The sequence below is a fragment of the Macrobrachium nipponense genome, chromosome 10, assembly GCF_015104395.2.
Source record: "Macrobrachium nipponense isolate FS-2020 chromosome 10, ASM1510439v2, whole genome shotgun sequence".
NCBI classification, from domain to species: Eukaryota; Metazoa; Arthropoda; class Malacostraca; order Decapoda; family Palaemonidae; genus Macrobrachium; species Macrobrachium nipponense.
This window is the reverse complement of record NC_087204.1, coordinates 94,251,954-94,273,170: the sequence shown is the minus strand read 5'-3', so window position 1 is coordinate 94,273,170 and position 21,217 is coordinate 94,251,954. Positions and strand designations below refer to the sequence as shown.

General features: G+C 35.4%; 1 protein-coding gene and 1 long non-coding RNA gene across 2 annotated transcripts in view; one reads left to right on the top strand and one right to left on the bottom strand.

The window, feature by feature from the left end:
* The window catches only part of LOC135223764 (uncharacterized), a 56,817-nt gene extending 36,295 nt beyond the window's left edge, over positions 1–20,522 (top strand). Inside the window, exons 2-4 of the mRNA XM_064262528.1 lie at positions 14,147–14,234; positions 18,455–18,637; positions 19,105–20,522. Coding sequence (XP_064118598.1) covers positions 14,147–14,234; positions 18,455–18,637; positions 19,105–19,422 — 589 coding nt within the window. The 3' untranslated portion in view covers positions 19,423–20,522. The remainder of the gene's footprint in view (positions 1–14,146; positions 14,235–18,454; positions 18,638–19,104) is intronic.
* On the bottom strand, positions 8,990–12,057 carry LOC135224191 (uncharacterized). Its single transcript, XR_010316673.1, has 3 exons — positions 11,805–12,057; positions 11,509–11,594; positions 8,990–10,407 (listed from the first exon to the last, which is right to left on the bottom strand). It is a non-coding gene; the product is annotated as an uncharacterized LOC135224191 (long non-coding RNA).
* Positions 20,523–21,217: the final 695 nt, after the last annotated feature.

The window sequence follows — 21,217 nt, the reverse complement described above, 5'->3', positions numbered from 1 at the left end:
ATATATATATATGATATAGATTAGATATAGATATATATATATCTATTTCATATCTATTTATATCTATATATATATATCTATATATATATATATATAGATATATATATATAGATTATATACTATAGATATCTATTATATATATCTATATCCTAATATATATATATATATATTATTTATATATATATATATATTATAAGATTGATATAGATATATATATCTAATATATATTCTATATATATATTCTATATATATATATATATATGTATATGTTATATAGTATTATATATTCTATATATATATAGATATAGATATATATATCTATATATATCTATATATATATATAAGAATATATATCCTATATATATATATATAGATAAATATATATGTATTATATATATTTATATATATCTCTATATCCCTATGATATATGCATAGATTATATATCTTAATTATTATTATATATATTATATAGATAGATATATCATTTATATATATTTATATATATATATATGTATATATATATATATAATCTATATATATATATATATATTAGATATATGTAGATGAGATATATATAGATATATAGATATGTAGTATATATATATATATATATATATATATATCTATATATATAGATATATATATATATATGTATATATATATCTATATATATATCTATATATATATATATATATGTATATAGTATAGATCTATATATATAGATATGTATATATAATATAATATATATATATATATATATATATATATATATATATATATATATATATGTAGAGTGAGAGAGAGAGAGAGAGAGAGAGAGTCAAGCACATACTCTCATTACTTTTAAATGTTCCATATCCTATACTCTGTTTTTTTCCATCTGTCACCCCCCTGTGGTGTTTGCGTATGGTAACACTGCGTCCCGGGCTTTAAATAGTTATGCTATGTGTAAGTTTTAGGTAAATAAAAGCATATCTGGGTGTACATTTGCAACTGAAAAGTGTTTTTATAATTTACTGTATACGAATGGCACCGTTAATATTCGAAATACGATATTGTTATTATTGTTGAATGTACGCTGAAAGTCACAATCTAAAGCCCGGGACGCAGTGTTACCATACGCAAACACTTCAGCCGGGTGGACAGACGGGAAATAACGGAGTATAGTTATGATACACCTGTCAGTTATTAAGAAGCAGCCGAAAGCTGATGTTCTTAGATTACAAGTACCGAAACCAGTAAGCGCGTTTGATCCTTAGGACGCCCCAAACTCCAAATTCAGAAGATCGGTCAAAAATGATGAGAAGATTTCTAAAACAATTGCAGGGAGGTCATGGATGACAGGCATCGTGACCCTAGGTTGGCCTATGACCTATGACCTATGGCCATGGCCCATCATCTAGTTTACCACAAATTTTGACGAACAGCCATAAATCCTTGGAAGAATATTTCTGACAGACAGAATTAAGATGGGGAATAAACATAACCATCTGGTGAAAGTAATTATGCTGTACTAGTTGATTAAAAATATTTGAAGTTGCCATATACTATACCGCTCAAATAAAAAATGCAATCATAGAATGCAAAGGCTGAAAATGAAATAGCTTCCCCAAATCTCTCTCTCCCTCTCACTTTCAATAACGGCCTTCCTTCAGTTAAGTAAATCTCTCTCTCATTAGGACACTGAGAATGAACAGTGGATCCTATTCCTAGAAATAAGTGAGCACACGATGTCTTCTCGGATGTTACGAGTTACGTGATCGTTAACCGCTGAAATACGTTAGTCTATCTTAGTTTGACCAGACCACTGAGTTGATTAACAGCTCTCCTAGGGCTGGGCCGAAGGATTAGATATTTTTTACGTGGCTAGGAACCAATTGATTACCTAGCAACTGGACCTACAGCTTATTGTGGGAACAGAACCACATTATATCGAAAAATTAATTTCTAATCACCAGAAACAAATTGCTCTGATTCAACGTTGGCAGAGCGGGGAATCGAACTAGGGACTATCGAATCGGTAGGCGAGCGCGTAAACCACTAGTCCAACGAGGATCTAACCAATGAAATACTGTGGTATCTTTTATATGAGCGTGCACACATATACAAAAAGATATATGCAGATATACACACATAGTACACATACACACACATATATACATATACATGCATTAAGCTACTAATGTCCTTGTTGGCCGAGTCTATAACATCACTGAAGTCCTGATTTCTCCTCAGTCCGCTGGGCGCTGGTTCGAACCCACGAGAGGAAATTATTATCAACTAAAAAATTCCTTTTCGGTTAACATATATGAAAATATATTAATTGCGAGGAAGAGCAAATTAAAGGACATTTGTAGCTTAATGCATGCATATGAATCACGGTGATGTGAAAAAAATTCATATATACACATGTATGTATGTGTATTTTTTTTTATGCAAATCATCGACCTCTGCATATGCACGTTTTCCCAGTAAAACAAAATGAGCAACCCATAGAGAACATCTCGCTAATACCAGGTACCTGAATAGCCCCCAGAATGCCCCATGGGAATTTTGTGCCCGCCTCATTAACCTCTCTTGACCCGAGACAGGGGTCAGTGGATTTTTTTTCTTTCTTTTTTTCAGGCATCAGGAACAATTACTTTAGGTTCTCTCTCTCTCTCTCTCTCTCTCTCTCTCTCTCTCTCTCTCTCTCTGTGCTTGTTTTCTTAATCTTTTCCTTTATCATTTTTCTTCTTTGCCATTTTGCAGATTATCAGTATAGTTTGTCTTTTTATTTATCTATGTATTTATTTATTTATTCATTTATTTATTTTACTTATTTATTTATTTGCATAAGCCTTCTAGTATAGATAACTTTTGTTCCGTGTATTCGTGTCTCTTCATTTCCATAAGGTTTTTTTCCATCAACTTTTTATTTTTCTTCTTTCTTTATTATCTCTCTAACTACGTAAAAGACCTTAAAGAAGAAAACCTATTTGTTGTCTCAACGAAATTTATGCATAAGTATATACATGCATACATACCTATTACTACATTCATAAGGTTAAGAATAAAGACGCGTTTAGGGGAAAGAGAAATCTTCCGGAAACTCAAATTCATAAAATTATACATACATACATACAAACATACTATTACATTCATACTATTACATTCATAAGGTTAGGAAAAAAGACGCGTTTAGGGGAAAGAGAAATCTACAGGAAACTCACAAATTCATAAAATTATACATACATACATACATACATACATACATACATACATACATACCATACATACATACATACATAAGGTTAGGAAAAAAGACGCTTTTAGGGGAACGAGAAATCTTCAGGAAACTCGTAAATTCATAAATAACTGGATACAGCAACATCCTTCATCTCCTGACCCCTCGATAGGGAGGCAGAGGCAAAGATGATGGATGGGTCTGCCCAGTATCAAGATCAGCATAGTATTAATGCTCGGTTTCTCTGGGTTCCGAGAAAATGTAGTAATTTTGAGCTCAGGCAGATTTCTACTTTCTCCAACCTTTATAAGCTCAGGGGGCATATTTTTTGTGATAATATCCTCTGATATGTCTCTAATCTGACTAAAGGTTATATATGCATTATGCAGCATGTGAATAACTGAAATATACGCATATACAATTCATTCATACACACAATATATATATAATATATATATATATATATCTATATATATATATATATATATATATTTTATTATATATATGTGTGTGTGTGTGTGTGTGTATGTATATGTGAATGTGTGTGCATGCGGTCATTCGTAAAATATTTTTCTTAATTAATACCTAATGCGCAAGTTTATTTTATTGATACCAGTCGGAAATAATTGGATAATTGTTTGCGCAAACTATCTTGCTTGGTTTAGCTAAGCCAGGCTTTGTTAACTCAAGACTTATTGCCCTCTCCTGTAACTTACCAGTGGATCACCATATTCACAATCCTAAAACAAAAGAAACAAAATGTTACCCAGTGAAATCGGACGCAGAGATTCCCTCCGGATAAAAACCCGTTCGACTGGACAAGGAATCTGTAACAACATGGTCGATCCGAACTAAAGATTATGATTATGCAAAAGAAGACGAAACCCGACCAGACAACGACCAAGCAAAAAGTAAGGAGCGAACTGCAACCTTCAGCGTAGTTCAGGTTATCTGATCGCTACTGCCAGTCTTCGTCAGTAACTTTATGTTATGGAAAGTGATTTAAGAATGATCGCGGTAAATAGAATGTTTATTCGTTAAACTTTAAACTAACCCCCCCCCCCTCTCTCCTCTCTCTCTCTCTCTCTCTCTCTCTCTCTCTCGTTCTTACTCCTAATGGAAACGTTGAGTTGAATATAGAATTTAGGCCAAAGGCCAAGCACTGGGACCTATGAGGTTATTCTGCGTTGAAATGGAAAATGACAGTAAAAGTTTTGAAAGGTGTAACAGGAGGAAAACCTCGCAATTGCACTATGAATCAATTGTTAGGAGAGGGTGGAAAGTAAGATGAAGAAAGAGAATATGAAAGGAGGTACAGTAAAAGGAACGAAAGTGGTTGCAGCTAGGGCACGCTGCAAGGAACCTTAAGTCCTACACTGTATCAAGGCATATAGAATAAGTCCACTGACTGACTACCCCTCTACGGGGCCTAATGGAAACGTTCTTATTCTTTCTCAACATTTTAGGATCAATCACTTTTATCTATTAGTTTTGTTTAATACTTAGTAATCTTATGAAATAATGAAAAACTACTTTCTGGAATATTGGTTTTTCACGTATGATTACCGCATAATGCAGGAAATTAAAAAGGAATGACAATTTAACTGATCTGAAAAGGAACATGGAAATTTTTAGAATTTAACAACGTAATTCAGTGTTAAATTTCTCGTAAAACAAGCACGTTCCTGAAATGCAGTCACCTTCCGCTGGACAATTAGAATCTACGTAGTTCTAGGGCAACAATGGCTGAGCGCATTCCTAGTTAAAACAAGATTAATGAGAGAACTCCAAATACTTATATTGTTAAAGTATAATCAAGGTCATCAATCTATTACCGACTAAAAGATGCATTTGTCCAAACAAAACGGTAGTAAACCTCGAAGGGGGCTAGTGCCATCAGTGCACCTCACATTTGCACTGTAGGTATTTCTTAGGCTCGGCCCCTAGCTGCAACCCTTTTCATTCCTTTTACTGTACATCTGTATATATTCTCTCTCTTCCATCTTACTTCCCAACCTCTCCTAACAAGTGTCTCATAGTGCAACTGTGAGGCTTTCCTCCTATTACAGATCTAAAACTTTTTTTTTACTCTCAATTTCCCTTCCAGCGCTAAATGATCTTATAAGCCCCAGTGCTTGGCCTCTAGCCTAAATTTCATATTCCATTCCGTTCCAAAATGGAAGTACAGTTTTCCCTATATTAGTTACGTACTGATTTTCATACATGCTTGAAAATAGAGCTCTCCAGTGGTGTTATATTGTTTACCTTTATTAAAAAAAAAATAAATAAATAAATGAATAAATAAGCTCACGTGAATGTTCGGACTCGAAGGACACTGATTTTATCGATGAAGGAGTTGTAACCATAACGCCAGGGAATGGTGGGGACGTAGGGTACAGAATAGGCGCGTTTTTTTTTACTTTAGTCTCGTGTATGTATTTATGGATGTATGTATATAGGCACGTGTGTATCTGTTTATAGGCACATGTGTGTGTGTTTATGTGGACATGATATTTTTCCAAAAGGTGGTGGTATTCCAGAAGGTAACTACATCCACTTACTAGTCTATTTTAGATCTATAAAAGTGGGCATTGTAGTATCCCTTATTTATTTGGAATGTTTTTAAAACGCAAGATTTACTGTAGCAAGCGATTGCATTGTTATATTTTAAATAGTTACAAAAAAGTGACAAAAATTGAATGCATAAGACTAGCAACCTGTTATGATGATTGAATTTTATATTTTTTAATATACATTTTAGATTTTTTTAGATATTCATATTTTGTATAAGGTGACAAAAACTGAATGCATTAGGCTAGCAACTTATTATGATGATTGCATTACTATATTTGTTAATAGTTACAAAATAAGGTGACAAAAACTGAATGCATTAGGCTAGCAACCTACCATGATATGAAGGCCAAAAGTGGAGAGATAACACGTGGAACACGAGCGAAAGAGAAGAGTATACGAGAGACGAAGAAGCAACACAACAAACAAAAGCATAAGCAGATAGAGTGAGATAAAAGCCGTCGAAAGAAAAAGGGGGGCTTAAGTAGTAGCCAGTAAATCAAACGAAATGGTCCGTTTCAGACGAGCTAACGAGGCGGATCGGTTTCGTTCTCTCCGGTTCAAACGGACCCGCCGAAACAAAGCAAACACGGCCTTTCTCTGTGATGCGCTCCGGAACAAGGTGCGAAGCTCCTTTCGCGTGACTTTTACGGCTCTCTCTCCAAGTGAATCTTATCGGCCTCTCCTTTGTGCGAGGTTAATTGAGTCACACTCGAGATATGTCGGGAAGGTCTGAAAGGATTCAGATCTTTGAGTTCATTCGTACTCTCTCAGCTGATGTCTTTGCAATGACCTTCCTTCTTTCTATCTCCCCAAGATATTTAGCCCAGCTTTTCTTTGTTCTTTTAATATAAACTTGAAATTGTTATTTCTAAACTACCTGATTGCTAATAAAAAAAATGATTAAGAGTATCTTAGTTTAAATAGACCACTGGGCCGATTAACAGCTCTCCTAGGGCTGGCCCGAAGGATTAGATATTTGTACGTGACTAGCAACGGGACCTACTGCTCACTGTCGGATCCGAACCACATTATATCGAGAAATGAATCTCTAATCACCAGAGATTAATTCCTCTGATTCCACGTTGGCAGAGCACGTAAACCACAAATTAGGATAAATTCTCTTGCCCCCTTTGCCTTTCACTTTCGAACCAACATCAACTGCCACGGTAGCTGGCGATAGTCTAGCCCAGCCACCCGGAGAACACAAAAAACACCGACTTTGGTCCTTTATGACTCTGGAAATGTTTAACCGTTCTGTATTCCAGTTCAAATTCCTCAACTCCTTCTGTTTCCTACGGTTTTTCCCCTCTAAGAACGTTCAAGTTACGATGAAGTTCGCTTAGCAAATCTATTGGCCTTTATAACACGAGTCACGACCCATATCAAAGACGGCACGATTTGCGTAAAAACGAACTTAGCAGCAAAGCTTTCCTTAGCGGCATCCCGAGATGTCTGTTCGTAAAGAAACTCTAGAAGTTTATTTTTTTCCAAATAAACTAAGACAATCGTTCTGGTAGTTAACCTCTATAATTTTCCGAGTTACTTCTTTAATGCTTTTGTTCGTACCTGGGACCAGTTTCTCAGATTCGTTTCTTTACAATCAATCAAATGCATTTAAAAGGTGACAACATTTTACCACAACAATTCTGTTCTAGAGCAACCAGTTTATTAAAAACCCTATAGAAACTATAGCAATTAAAGTGACCCATTAACACAAATACCATTTCATATGATACATCCACATGCAACATTCCATGTCTAGCAGCAATCTAGTTAAAATCCTCCAAACGTCTTTGATTACCAAGTTAGACTAATTTGCTCACTTATCTTTTATGCGGTGTCAAATTCCCAAGCTCACTAAGCCAATAATATCCGTTATAGCTAGCATCCTAAACAACCAGTCCTGAAAACTACGAGTCTTTAAATTGATTTCATGGATAGAATACAGTAGAATAGAGCATTTAAGCCTAACGCTCAGCGCTAGGACCCCTTAGCGCTGTAAGGGAAAATGGAGAATAGAAAGGTTTGAAAGGTGTAACAGGAGAAAACCTCGCAGTTCCACTATGGAAAAAATTGATAGGAGAGAAGAGGGTGGCAAGAAAGATATAACAGAATATGAACGTAGGTACAATAGAAGGAATGAAAGTTGTAGCAGCTAGGGGCACTTGAGTCATCACAACCAACATCCAAACCACATTTCCACTATAGTTGTTGAACAAATGGACTTTTCAACAATTCCATGAGGGTGGCTTACATTAATTTGCTTACATTTGAAATTTGATATAGACATTTTATATGTGCATTAACTCACTCGTACAAATCTGTTGAACAGCCTGGCATATTTTTAAATTAAGTAGTTTCTACCTTCAACATCTGCAATTATATGGTTGATAAATCAGATTCTACATTGTATCCCCCTATAAAAGTACCGAGGAAGTAGTCAGTTACTGAAACTAAAGACCAATTATCTATTAAAAGAAAAACAACTACAATACGAGGCAAATTATAGGTTTACATTGCAGAATATTCGAGAAACCTAAATTGCAAGCATATCTGGCTTTTAATGAAAAGCGCAGAAAGGAAAATTTGGAAATGAAAATAAAAGGCTACATCTATCATGTCAACACTGTGGATCACTAGACATATCAATCTGACACTTGAAAAGTTCGCAAATCCGCCCTGCGTCTGAACATTTCTTGAATTCTGGTTTCTCCAGCATAGAAAAACATCAGAAAATGTTCTTACGGCTATTATTCGGCAACTTCGTAAAGAGAACGTTAACTCTTAATATTTCTTGAAATAGGTACGAAATCTTTTAAGGATAACTAGCTTACAAAAACCATAAGTTATGTTGCTCCAATCAATACCCGAAAGGTGTTATTACCCACTGAAAATTCGTAATCTGGAGTAAGATTATCTCTTACCATGATTATGCATTAAGGCTGTATGACACACATTCATACTTTACAATGTTACTCGGCTTTTGACGCCACCAAGATTTTTAACTGTATATAGAAACCACTCAAAAGTAAATCAGAAACCACTCAAAAGTAAAACTAATTAAGTGTAGTATTCTGAAAATCGCCAAAATTAAAACAAAGATAACCCACATAATGACCAGATTCTTATTCTAAAAAAGATCACTGATCCTTCAAGAGTTCAGGATTAAAAAAAAAAAACTAAACCGCTGCAAAAAGACACCACTCCTTTAGTATACTGTATTTCAAAATGTATCTTAGTACAGGCATTAACTACCTGCTGGCCCTTCAAACCTTCCAGGTATTATAGTAAAAATGGTATACTTGTAAATATGATCAAAGACCTGATTGCCATAGGACAAAACCGCCTTAACTGGTCGAGTTTAATAAGCTTTGAGCACGACCTGGCAATTAAGATTTGCAAAATAGTGATAAATTTGTTGGTGCAAATCCTGGTTAAGTTGCTTATTTTTAATTAAGTCTCATGTTATTTCAAGTTTGTCTTTTTACCCTAGTCTTTTTACCAGATTGTCATTAATGTGAATTATTAATGTGAATTCTTTATGTAAGTTAGGTTAATCTTAATAGTGTATTGCTCCATTTTCCTATTTACTGCTTTGCACATAACTTCAAAGTAACTGAATTGCTCATATTTAAAGTACCCAAGCGGATTTGGCTAGCTTCGCTCGCCTGACCGGCCCCCCTTCTGCATCCTTAACCTAAGAAGTCCAAAGGGTTTTAATCCGGTACAGATTGCTAGTATTCAAGAGTAACTGCATTGACTCACTGCTTACGCATGGGTATCAAACATAATTTGTGTTCATGAATAACAAAGTTATTGTTTGTGCACAGTGTCACGGATCTTCATACAAAAACCACCTTTCTCAATATTCCATGGACAACCCAGTACAACAAAGGCTAATGGATAAAAATTGATAACTTAATGAACTGATTAAAAATTGTGTAATTTAACAGTAATTGATGCAAGTACTATATAATACTTAGTGAACTCATGAATACTTTACATACACATACATATTAAAAGTGACTATCAAGTCCTGGATTCTTGATAACATCCAAATCATGAAGATACGTACTTTACAGAGAAATGAAGTCTTTTAAAAGTAAGCTTAACTTCGCGTAGATCCAAGAAAATTAAAATGCAGTTTGGGAAACAGTATGAAAAGTGGTCCTTTCTCTTCACGGAGAGCTCTAAACATTTGCAAAGCAAATGACAATACACCAGTCTTGGTCAGGCGAGTTACAACATAACATACTACAGTATCACTTGCAAAAAACCTGGAAGGCGTGCATGAACCTACGTACCAACGGTAACCAACTGTCACCAAAGTCTCCTCACTATAATATAGTCTCACTTTCTCTTGTTGTAAGATCGAAATGTCCAGAAGCTCAGCTCTGCCCAGCTAGGTGTCACGTACACCATTACATGGTCACGACAATACCATACGACATCGAAGACCTTCTCCATTAACGTCATCATCGACATTTCAATGCAATGCCAAAATAAGACAAAGATGGCAAAGCTCTCGAGACGTCAAGTCAGTAACTGCCCACCGGTACCACCAACCAATGAGCCACTTCACTCGCATCTCAACCTGCGACAAGACCCTCGTCCGAAAAGAAAGAACACACTTAGAAAGTAAAACAAGTAATTCTCCGTAATGAAAAACAGCTTTGCTTGTTACACATACCAAGTAACTCTCATTCTGTTCCTAGACAACTCAATAGCCTAAACTCATATTAGAGTAACAAACTCATAGCCTATACTCAAGAGTAACAAACTCATAGCCTATTCTCAAGAGTAACAAACTCATCTCATATTAGAGTAACAAACTCATAGCCTTTACTCATATTAGAGTAACGAACTCATAGCCTATACTCATATTAGAGTAACAAACTCATTGCCTATACTCATATTAGAGTAACAAACTCATTGCCTATACTCATATTAGAATAAACTCATAGCCTATACTCATATTAGAGTAACAAACTCATAGCCTATACTCATATTAGAGTAACAAACTCATAGCCTATAAACAGAGTAACAAACCCCTTTGACCAGAAATTCCTGGTTGAGAGAAAGTGAAATACTAAGTTTGAATCTAAGTTCGAATCCTCTGAAAATAATGAAATTCTAGTTAGTCTAACACGAACTTAAAAGCTAAATATTTCAAGTTAGGGAAGTTAGGGAAAAACCTCTATGAATATGAAAACTTACCCATTTTGACCACAAACTTAATATTCAGAAAGCAAAACATACTATGACCCCAGGCCAGTATATATGCTAGTTTTAAAGCTAAATATTGTCGTTTGATGGCATAAGCATTCATATTTCCTCAAACCTTAGGGAGATTCTGCAAACTAAAGTGATTCGGGGTAGCCAAACACATTTAAACATCTATACCTATCTAAACTTAAAATAAAACTAACGAATGGATTAAGTCTGTACTTACCACCTGAAAGAAAGTTTGATTAGTTGGCTTGTTAAACCACCCAGTTACCTGCATAGTAGGTCATACGACCTACTAAGCAGTACATGGGGGCTCCTCCACCCCTCCAGGGGCGCCGCCCCTAAAGGGGTGGAGGATAAGGTGAAGTTGTTGAAGAACCTCATACAAATTACAGTCAATCACTAATATTGGAGGAAATTTATGACCAAAAGAAAATCTACAAATAAAACAACTTAGGGAAAAAATACCTCCTACATACCTGTTGCCAAAGTGAGCAGCTTTTATCATGCGTGAAGCTTTACCGTTAGAACAGGAATTCAAAGTCAAACTCTTACCAAAAACATCCTGGAAAAAACGAAGCTTTAGAACTCTGCGTAACTTACCCTCAATCTTATAAATTTTGGGCGTTTACTAAAGATCAGATTATGGGTAAACGCCCATAAGAAATAGTTATAATGACCGACAAAGATTTGTAAGACTCGACACCCAGCAAGATTCGAAAATCCCAGAAAAATATACAATACTAACAATAATACAGTAAAGTTCCAGTATTACCTTGCCGAGGTCCGAGGTTTGTAATACCTTGATCGACGAAGTGACCACAACAGATTGGATTCACAAGTGCCAACTGTAGTCTAGTCGCACGATTAACGAAAATTTTCGTAAACACTTCACAGCAGGAACCAATTACGCTACGATAAATTAATGAAGAATTGAGTACGCCACTCTAGAGGAAAAACGACTGTTTAGCAAACTCCTTTTAAACGTCCACCGCCCACAACGGTGTTACGAACTTACGGCTGACGGACGGTTTAACCGAACTCCGTGACTCCGTTCGAAGTTCCGAACTCGAACTATATTGTCATTTGCCAAGGACTCTAAAGTGTAGTGCCTTGCTTCTTGGAACATGACCGAATAGTACTACGGACATCCTTGAAATCGTTAGTTTTCTCTTTCATGGAAATTTAAAATACAGCACACGATAAATACTAGATTGTCCTGACCGTAACTCGTAATTTCTTTTAGTGCTCACGAAATAATTTATAACATAAGTCTGCATATTTCTTTTCATCATTTTGATGAAATAACTTTTAATTCGCGTGGATATATTTTTATAATGATATATATAATGAAATAATCTATATATACGTATTTACATACACAAACTAATACCTGAGTTTTTGTATAGGATGTTTATATTTTTTTTATTACTGAAGTATCCAGCTTCTATTTGTGGCTGCGGTGTTATCTCAGTCTAGGTTTTAACTGCTTCCTTTGAGAAAACATTGAAAATCCTTTTTTTGGGCCTTTGCTGAAAATATTGTCTCAGCTGATACTATTTCTTTTTGCTCACGTACAAACATTTAATTTTGTAATGTATACACATACACACAATATATATATATATATATATATATATATATATATATATATATATATATATATGTGTGTGTGTGTGTGTGTGTGTGTGTGTGTGTGTGTGTATTGAGAAAAGACTCCTACTTCTCCTTTTCATCATAATTGGTCAGGTTACGGAGTACAGCCCTATATCCTACCCCTTCCTTTGTATCCCCTGCCCTCCATATCTGTCTCTTGTGGCTTGGCTTTACTATCCTTTTTGTGATTTCATTACTTTTTTGTCCGTGATATTCATTAGAGTCAAAAAATATGCTAGCTTATGTCGCCTTTGATATAAGTGTTTATTTTTTTAGGAAAACGGTTGGAAGTTCTGGTTGAAGAAGGCCAAAGATCAACTACAGAACTACCAGAGAATGAGCGATCAATACAAAGGAATAACAAATTTAAAAGCAGTGTTATATATGTTTAATGACAATAAAGATCTCTCTCTCTCTCTCTCTCTCTCTCTCTCTCTCTCTTTCTCTTTTCAATGCATACAAACACACACACACACACACGCACACACACACACACACATATATATATATATATATATATATATATATATATATATATATAGATGAGTGTGTTAGTATACATACATACATACACACACACACACACACACACACACCATATATATATATATATATATATATATATATATATATATATATATATATATATGTATATATATATGTGTGTGTGTATATATATATATTTAATGTGTATGTTTACCATAATTCAGTAGTGTATAATCAAGCTTAAATATTCTCAAGAATAAAGGCAGAGGACAACTGCTGAAAGCAGTTCAGGAATCGCTCGTAATTGCGAAGGCTATAAGAGCATAAAACCAATGTTCGTATTTCAAGAAACGCTGTACTACAAACAAAGCAATACGAGCATCAGCCACCTGACCGCTTCACCTTCAGGGTGCTTGTTGTTCGTTTAGCCTGTCAAGCAGGCTATTCTCATGCAAAGTGCGTGCAGGAGGAGGAGACACCGAGAATGCTGCTATGTTTCTTGACCGGTAACATGTAATTCCGCAAAGGTCAGGAACATTATCAAGGTCACTCGCAAAGTGTGGGTTGGGGTGATCTTCGACGCAGTGTGCGTCTGGAAGTTTTTACATATATATGTGTGTGTGTATATATATGCACACATACACATATACGTACATTTGTATATATATATATATATAAAACCTTGGGCAGAGCTTTAGAGCTACTATTTTCACGTGGGTGCAGGAGGGGGAGGGAGACCTTTGCTTGAAACCTTAAAATAAAATGTCTGCTAAGTTAAAAGAACGTATCTAAACATATATGTATAATTATTTTCCTTCCCGTGTAAGCAAAATCCGAACGCACACATATACACATATACGCCACGCCATCTTTTCCTGTAGAAAAATAAAACGACAAACGGATAAGCGCAAGTGGTTGTTTTTTTTATACGAAATAACCAGCGTATTTGTTCTAAAAGACTTCTCTTCTGTTCAGGAACACCTGGATGGCGATGTATGTCTGTCTCGTCTTGCTGGTCATCGGGTGCGAAGCTGCCTCTCCTCTTAACAGCGGCACACTGCAGGTAAGAGGATTTTGTCCCGTATTTGGTAATAATAATAATAATAATAATAATAATAATAATAATATAGCTGCCTGTCCTCATAACAGCGGAACAATTCAGGAAGAAGATTTTGTCCCTTATTTAGTAATAATAATAATAATAATATATAGCTACCTGTCCTCTTAACAGCGTAACACTACAGGTAAGAGGATTTTGTCCCTTATTCAGAAATGATAATATTAATAATAATAGTAATAATAATAGACTTTATTTCAACTCAAGGCCATGCACATGGAATAATATACAAAGTAGAGACAATAACATTCACAATCTAGGCATATCAGATAGCATATGATAAAAAATTATAAATCGGCAATATCCACAAAGTTGCTGAAGAAGTATAAAAAAAAAAATAGTATTCATAATGTAATGACAGTAATAATGTCGAGAATAGTAGTAAAAAATAGAAAAGATAACAATTTAAAAAAAAAACATATTCCATACAATTTATTTCTAGGTAGGGACCTTAGTAGGTGTTTACAGAATTCGGTTCCAGACGGCTAAATACGAAAATTGAAAATAGCAAAACTCTACAAAATGTATCTATCATTCATCACAAATTAGAGGAATAGCTTATCTTAATGCATATCATAGACAGCACTGCCAGTATTATCACTTTAAAGTTAGAGTGAGTGAGAGGTTCTCATACATGAGAAAAGCTAATGAACTTGCCCCTGTTATTTAACTTGGAATAGGACCTTGAGAACAGACAGGAACCTCAGAGTTCTGGATATTCGAGCGTTCCTACTTCGTCATCACTGCACATCACATCAAATCACATTATATTGAAAGAAAACCACTACTTCATTTTGATTTGTAAGCGCTCACTTCTCTAGTACTATTTGTACGTGTTTTATGTTTTCTCTTGAATTTTCATGAGAGCGCAGTGTGATTTTCATCCGACAAAAAAAAGAGAGAAAAAAAAAAACTGTAATAGAGGCAGACACAGGACACGAGAAGCCAGGCCCGTGTTTCCTTTTTCCGGCGATAAGTTATAGAAATACACTCGCAATAAGAATTATTCGAGTATTCAGTATAATAATATATTATATTATATTATATATATTCTTATATATTTTCTATATTTATATTATATATATATTTATTTATAATAATTATTATATATATTATATAATATATATATATATATATGATATATATATTATTTATATCTATATAATATATATATATATATATATATATGTGTGTGTGTGTGTGTGTGTGTGTGTGTGTGTGTGTACGTATGAATTTATGTATGTATTAAGTAAATAATTCGTCGATATAATAATAATAATAATAATAATAATAATAATAAGAAGAAGAAGAAGAAGAAGAAGAAGAAGAAGAAGAAGAAAGAAGAAGAAGAAGAAGAGTAGGAGGAGGAAAATGAGGCGAAAAGATAACGCATGAATATTTATAATGCGACGGCACTGGCAATGTTGATGATAATCATAACTTGTGTAGCGCCGGAGAGCGTCATTAAGCTGTCCCTATACTGGAGACAGACGGACAGACAGATAGACAGACAGACCTTGTGGAGGCCTTTATCTGATGATGGTCTTCCAGGCGTGGCATCCATCTTATTCCGCTCCCGTGGTCCCGCCGCTGCTGCCGCTGGTCGAAACCGCAAATGATACGTTTCTCATCCGCGGACTTCAGATTGCGAGCATCACACGCCCCATGGAAGCAGCTTCCCTACGGTTCCAGTGTCGTCTTTGTGTGACCGCAACGGTGGACGTGTCCTCCTTTCTTCGTTGACCAAGGCATCACTGGCTCGACTTCCTCCTCTCCCTCTCAGGTCTCGTTGCGGCCCAATGCTGCTTGCTCCAGACAACTACTCCCCTTTTGCAAAAAATCTCATCCCAATCAAGGGATGAGATTTCAAAATTAGATAGTTATTCACGATGAGACGATTAATAAAAACAAAAACAAAAAAATTCTTGGGAATGGAAGAAGGAAGTTCATTTTGAATTTGTTATGTCCCCCACCAGGAAAATATGATCAAATCTTTTGCACAAAAAAAAAGGAAAAAAAAAACTTGGGAATGGATGAAGGATGTATGTCAGACCTTTGTCGACTTGAAACAGGGTTATGATGATATCCAAGTACTCTCCTTATGGAACGTCATGTCGTCATTTGGTGCGCCACCATAACTTATAAATCTTGTTTATGTTTGCTACAAATAAAGTATGATTTGTTCTAATAAGGAAAACGACGATATACGTTTTGATGTAGGTATACTGTTTTCCCAAGTAGCTCAATATTGTCTTTAACTAAGTAAAACGAATATTCGCAGCACAATATGGTGTCCAGCTGAAGGGAGGCATTGCGAAACCCTGATCTTTCCAGCTGATGCCGATAACAGGACAATTCTATTAAAGAAAACATCGAATAAGTGCACCAGTCATTAAAGGTGTCGACTAGAATGTGATTTGAAATCAAGAAAATAAAACAAAAATAATGTTGAGAAATGAAACTCACACTCAGAAACCGAAGCATGATGTGTTTCAACAAAGTTTTTGCTGCTATAAGCAGGTATTTTTTAAATATAAATTTGTGTTCATTAGGAATAACAATAAAAAATAAACTCTATGCCAGTCAAATGACTTTGTGTAAATATGACCTAGCAAACTGTAGTTTAATTTACAATCAAATAATACCAGCTTTAGTATCCGTCTCTTTTTGGTAACTTTTTACAAATTCTGGAATTGATATTATGAGAGCAGACGAGCGCAGCGAAACCGTGTAAATCAGTTTTTATAAAGATAGAGTCAATACAAGAACACCGTAATGGAAAGTAAATTCCCTAGAAAACATAGATGATGTAACAGTATTTTATTTATTTTTTTGTGGGCAATTTATGAACGGTGAAATGACCGCTGTCAGAATAACATGCATTACCGAAATTGCGTGGCGGTTGAAGCTGATCTTTGCGGTTTACTGCTTACTGAAGTTTTCTGTCTTGGAAATGTGCTGGTTGCCAGACTTATTCTCTCTCTCTCTCTCTCTCTCTCTCTCTCTCTCTCTCTCTCTCTCTCTCTCTCTCTCTCTCAGCAACAGGAAAAGCCATACACCCTTGCATACACATAATCGCTAGACAAATTTCAGAGACTGACACTGACAGCGGTTATAAAACGTTAAACCAAAGGCTGTATGCAAAAGATCGGACACTTGGGTCATTAGCACGTTAAAGAGTTTTCTGGAATACTAATAGGCGTCTTTCTCTCCGGTAGTCGTTGTTTCGTCCCCACTGCTTTCGCTCAACTCTTGGTTTCATTGTCCTAATCGCAACGAGATGAGATGAATATACAAATGCATTCCCTGGAGTATATGATTACTAAAAGTGGGATGCTATTTAGGAAACTGTAACGTTATTCGCTGATTTACGGTCGTTTTATGCAAGATGACAGGAGTAATTTTGAATGCATACTCATGAAATCTGACGATCTTTTGAAAATGTTGCCAAGACAAAAGCTACAAAAACTAATACAGTAACATAAAATAGAGAGAAAGGGTTTCATCACAAATTGAATAGGCCTGTTATCCAAACGAAATACACCTCTGCCTGGTAAAAGCAGAGACTTTTCATCTTAGTTCTTTGTGTTTCCTGGTTCATGATAAGATTTTCATATCTTTTATAATGAAACCAGAATGATGACTTGGCCAGTCATCAGGCCTGTAACTAGTGTGGGAGGGGGGAGGGGAATTTCAGATGTCCATATTTTCTGTGACTTTCCTTTTCATTGAACTGTATTTACAAAGTAATAAATAACAATCTTTTGGTTTTTTTTTTTGGCAAGGCTTTTTCATAACTTTTTTTTTATTCAATATTAACATCATTCTTTAGTAGCAGGATGCAATGACATTTATAGAAGAAAAGGTCCAGTTTTGGCAAAAAAAAAGAAAAAAAGACCCCCTCCCCTATAAAAGAAAAAAAAAAAAAACTCTGAGTACGGGCCTGGTAATACATTTCAAAAACATTTATAGATTTCTACTGATTCTCAGAGTTACTTTTCCTCTAGCTTTTCATAAGTAAAATACATCTGTCTAATTTCATTCCATTTAAGTTACAGTTATAGAAATTCGCACTAACTGATGCTGATATATTTTTGTTGGTAGCGCAACAGACTGAATTGTATGAAAATATATATTTCATAAATGTTTACCTTTTTCCTCCACAGTTCCTGCAGCACTTAGGCCTAAACACCGGAGGAATCATCCCTGACATTACTCTGGGAGAGAAGATACGCCAGGATGACTCTCCCATTTACTACATCAAACTTCCACCTGTTCCTTACTATTACGTCAACAACAACAACCTCTTCCCACAGTCAGACGACACGACGCCTTACCCATTCGAGAAGGTAAGAGAGAGAGAGAGAGAGAGTAATGATATGCAGCCACAGCAGTCAGTCTTCAGTCCGTAGATCATGTTATACCAGAGGTGGCCAAACAGTCGATAGCCGTTTCCCCACAATCCTATATAAACAAACAGAAATACAACCAAACATACACACACACACACACACACACATATATATATATATATATATATATATATATATATATATATATATATATATACACACATATATAAGTGAGGCAATTGTTCTATTGTACTATAGTGCTAATTGAAATATTTTTCTTTCCCACGTAATAATTTGTGATTAAGTAGTATTGTAGATCTCGGAGTCCAAAAGTCTGGCCACCCTTGTTTTACACTGTCATTTACCATAGCCTCTACATTGCATGAACCGATGTTGCATGAAATACAACAATCTTTTGAAGCTTTCCGTTTTCCGAGTTTCTCTCATGGCTCCTTTTGTTGCAGATCGCCATCGACTTTACCAGCAACGGGCGGCCAGATCAAATTTACCACTGGAACAAACCTTCCACCTCGTCTGACGTCTGGAGCCCCTGGAAGACATCTTCCACGCAAGTCCCCACCACCACCACAACCACTACAACTACAACCACCCCTGCCCCAACTACCACGACGACTCCAAAACCCGTCAAGAAGCCTTGGCTGACTTTGGACAAGTACTTCCCCTACAATGGCCGACCCTCCGGAATCTACATCTACAAGCCGAGGCCTTCCATCAACCCTAATAAGTTTAAGAATCGTTACTTTACGCACTTCAACTATTAGTGGCTGTCCTGAGTAAAGGGGACTTCCTCCTAAATTTGATCATACTCATTGGGTAAGCGTAGTTGTCACTAATGCATTATATTTAGTAAAAATACTTTTCGAAAGTTCTTATAGAATCCAGATGGCAGAAGACGACAAGTCCTGCTGAAACCATCTAATGTTCTTTTCAGGCTACAATTATTTTTATGGATTAATACTCAAATAGCAATGTTTATGGCTTGAAATTCGTAATTATATTTAGTAGAATGCATTCGAAAGTGAAAGGTTGTAAATTATAAATAATGTAACTGCTAATTTAAAAAGAAAAACTTTGTCATTCGTTCCTTGCACAAAGAACGGGCGAAATTCTGATACACGGAATCGGTAATGTTTCATTCCATTGTTACAAAGTTGAGAAATATTTCTCACTCGTCTCGAAATCAATCTCCAATATTCAACCCTTTGTTTTCAAGGTTGAATTTGGCAGATGACAAACGCAAAATCAACAGTTTGTTGACTTTTTGTTGTGGATTTCAGTCTTGTATTATATTTGTAAATATGTTACTAACTTAACATGATAGTTTAGCGTAATTTATTCAGTCTTCCCTCGAGCTACCTGGTAGAAATCAGACCATATTTATTAGCTCCTGCGTAATCCCCTCTCTTCTTATTGCAATAATAGAAGGCTTTTTCAATCATCTTTAGCATCCTCTCGAATGGAGACTTTTTTATAAATACTCATTAGTATCATATTTTGTAAAACGAAGAGTTAATTTGCAAAATGCGGCGCACTCTGTTATACAATCATACTAGCTTTTTCGGCTAGACCACACTAATTCAGTACAAAAGATAGATCATTCGAGCGAATAGAAATTCATCTATGTTTAGTATAATGTTTCCCTTAAATGCAAATCGGTTACAATAAACACAGATGCTTGTCTCCTCCGTTAATTTCCCGATTAACAGGTGCACTTTGAGCCAGGACTTAGATCTATTTTGCGTATTTTTTTCTCGCGGATTTTCCTTTCCCTTGTGTCCTGTCACCAAGACGGTTCTGACTGTAGACTAGAAAGCTGTTGACTGTGATTGTTTTCATACAAATAAAAGAAAGGCTTTGTTAAGTGGTTGTTTCTTATCTATCCTCCATTCCTAATGTTGTTTTCGAGCGGTTCATCATGCTTAGAATTTTCTAAGATTACACGTAATGCTCTTACGCTTAAACTTACTCAATACAACACCCATATGCATGAGCACATACTTAATAACAAATAAAGAATTTATTTGTGAGGGACTAAAAGAGAGAGTAAACACAATGATCGTGTTACACATTTTTTACTGATGAAAATTTATAACGTCAAAGTTAAGTATATCTTAGTTTAACCAGACCACAGAGCTGGTTAACTAACAGTTCTCTTAGGGCTGGCCCGAAGGATTAGATATTTTTACGTGGCTAGGAACCTACAGGACCTACAGCTTGTTTTTGGATCCGAACCACATTATATCGATAAATGAACTTCTAACCACGAGCAATAAATTCCTACGATTCCACGTTGGCAGAGCGGAGAATCGAACTAGGGATTAGCGAATCGTAACCCACTTGTCCAACGAGGAGCTATTTTTGTCATTAAAATTAAAATAACAACTGACCCTTGTAAAAAAATAAATACAGAGATGAAGGTGTTGGGTTTTAACGCAATCTTAAAGAATGTAAAATAAAAGCCCCCCCCCCAAAAAAAAACCCCCCCCCATATATATATAATATATATATATTAAAAAATAAAATAAAATAACATACAGGATGAAGGAAACGTATTAC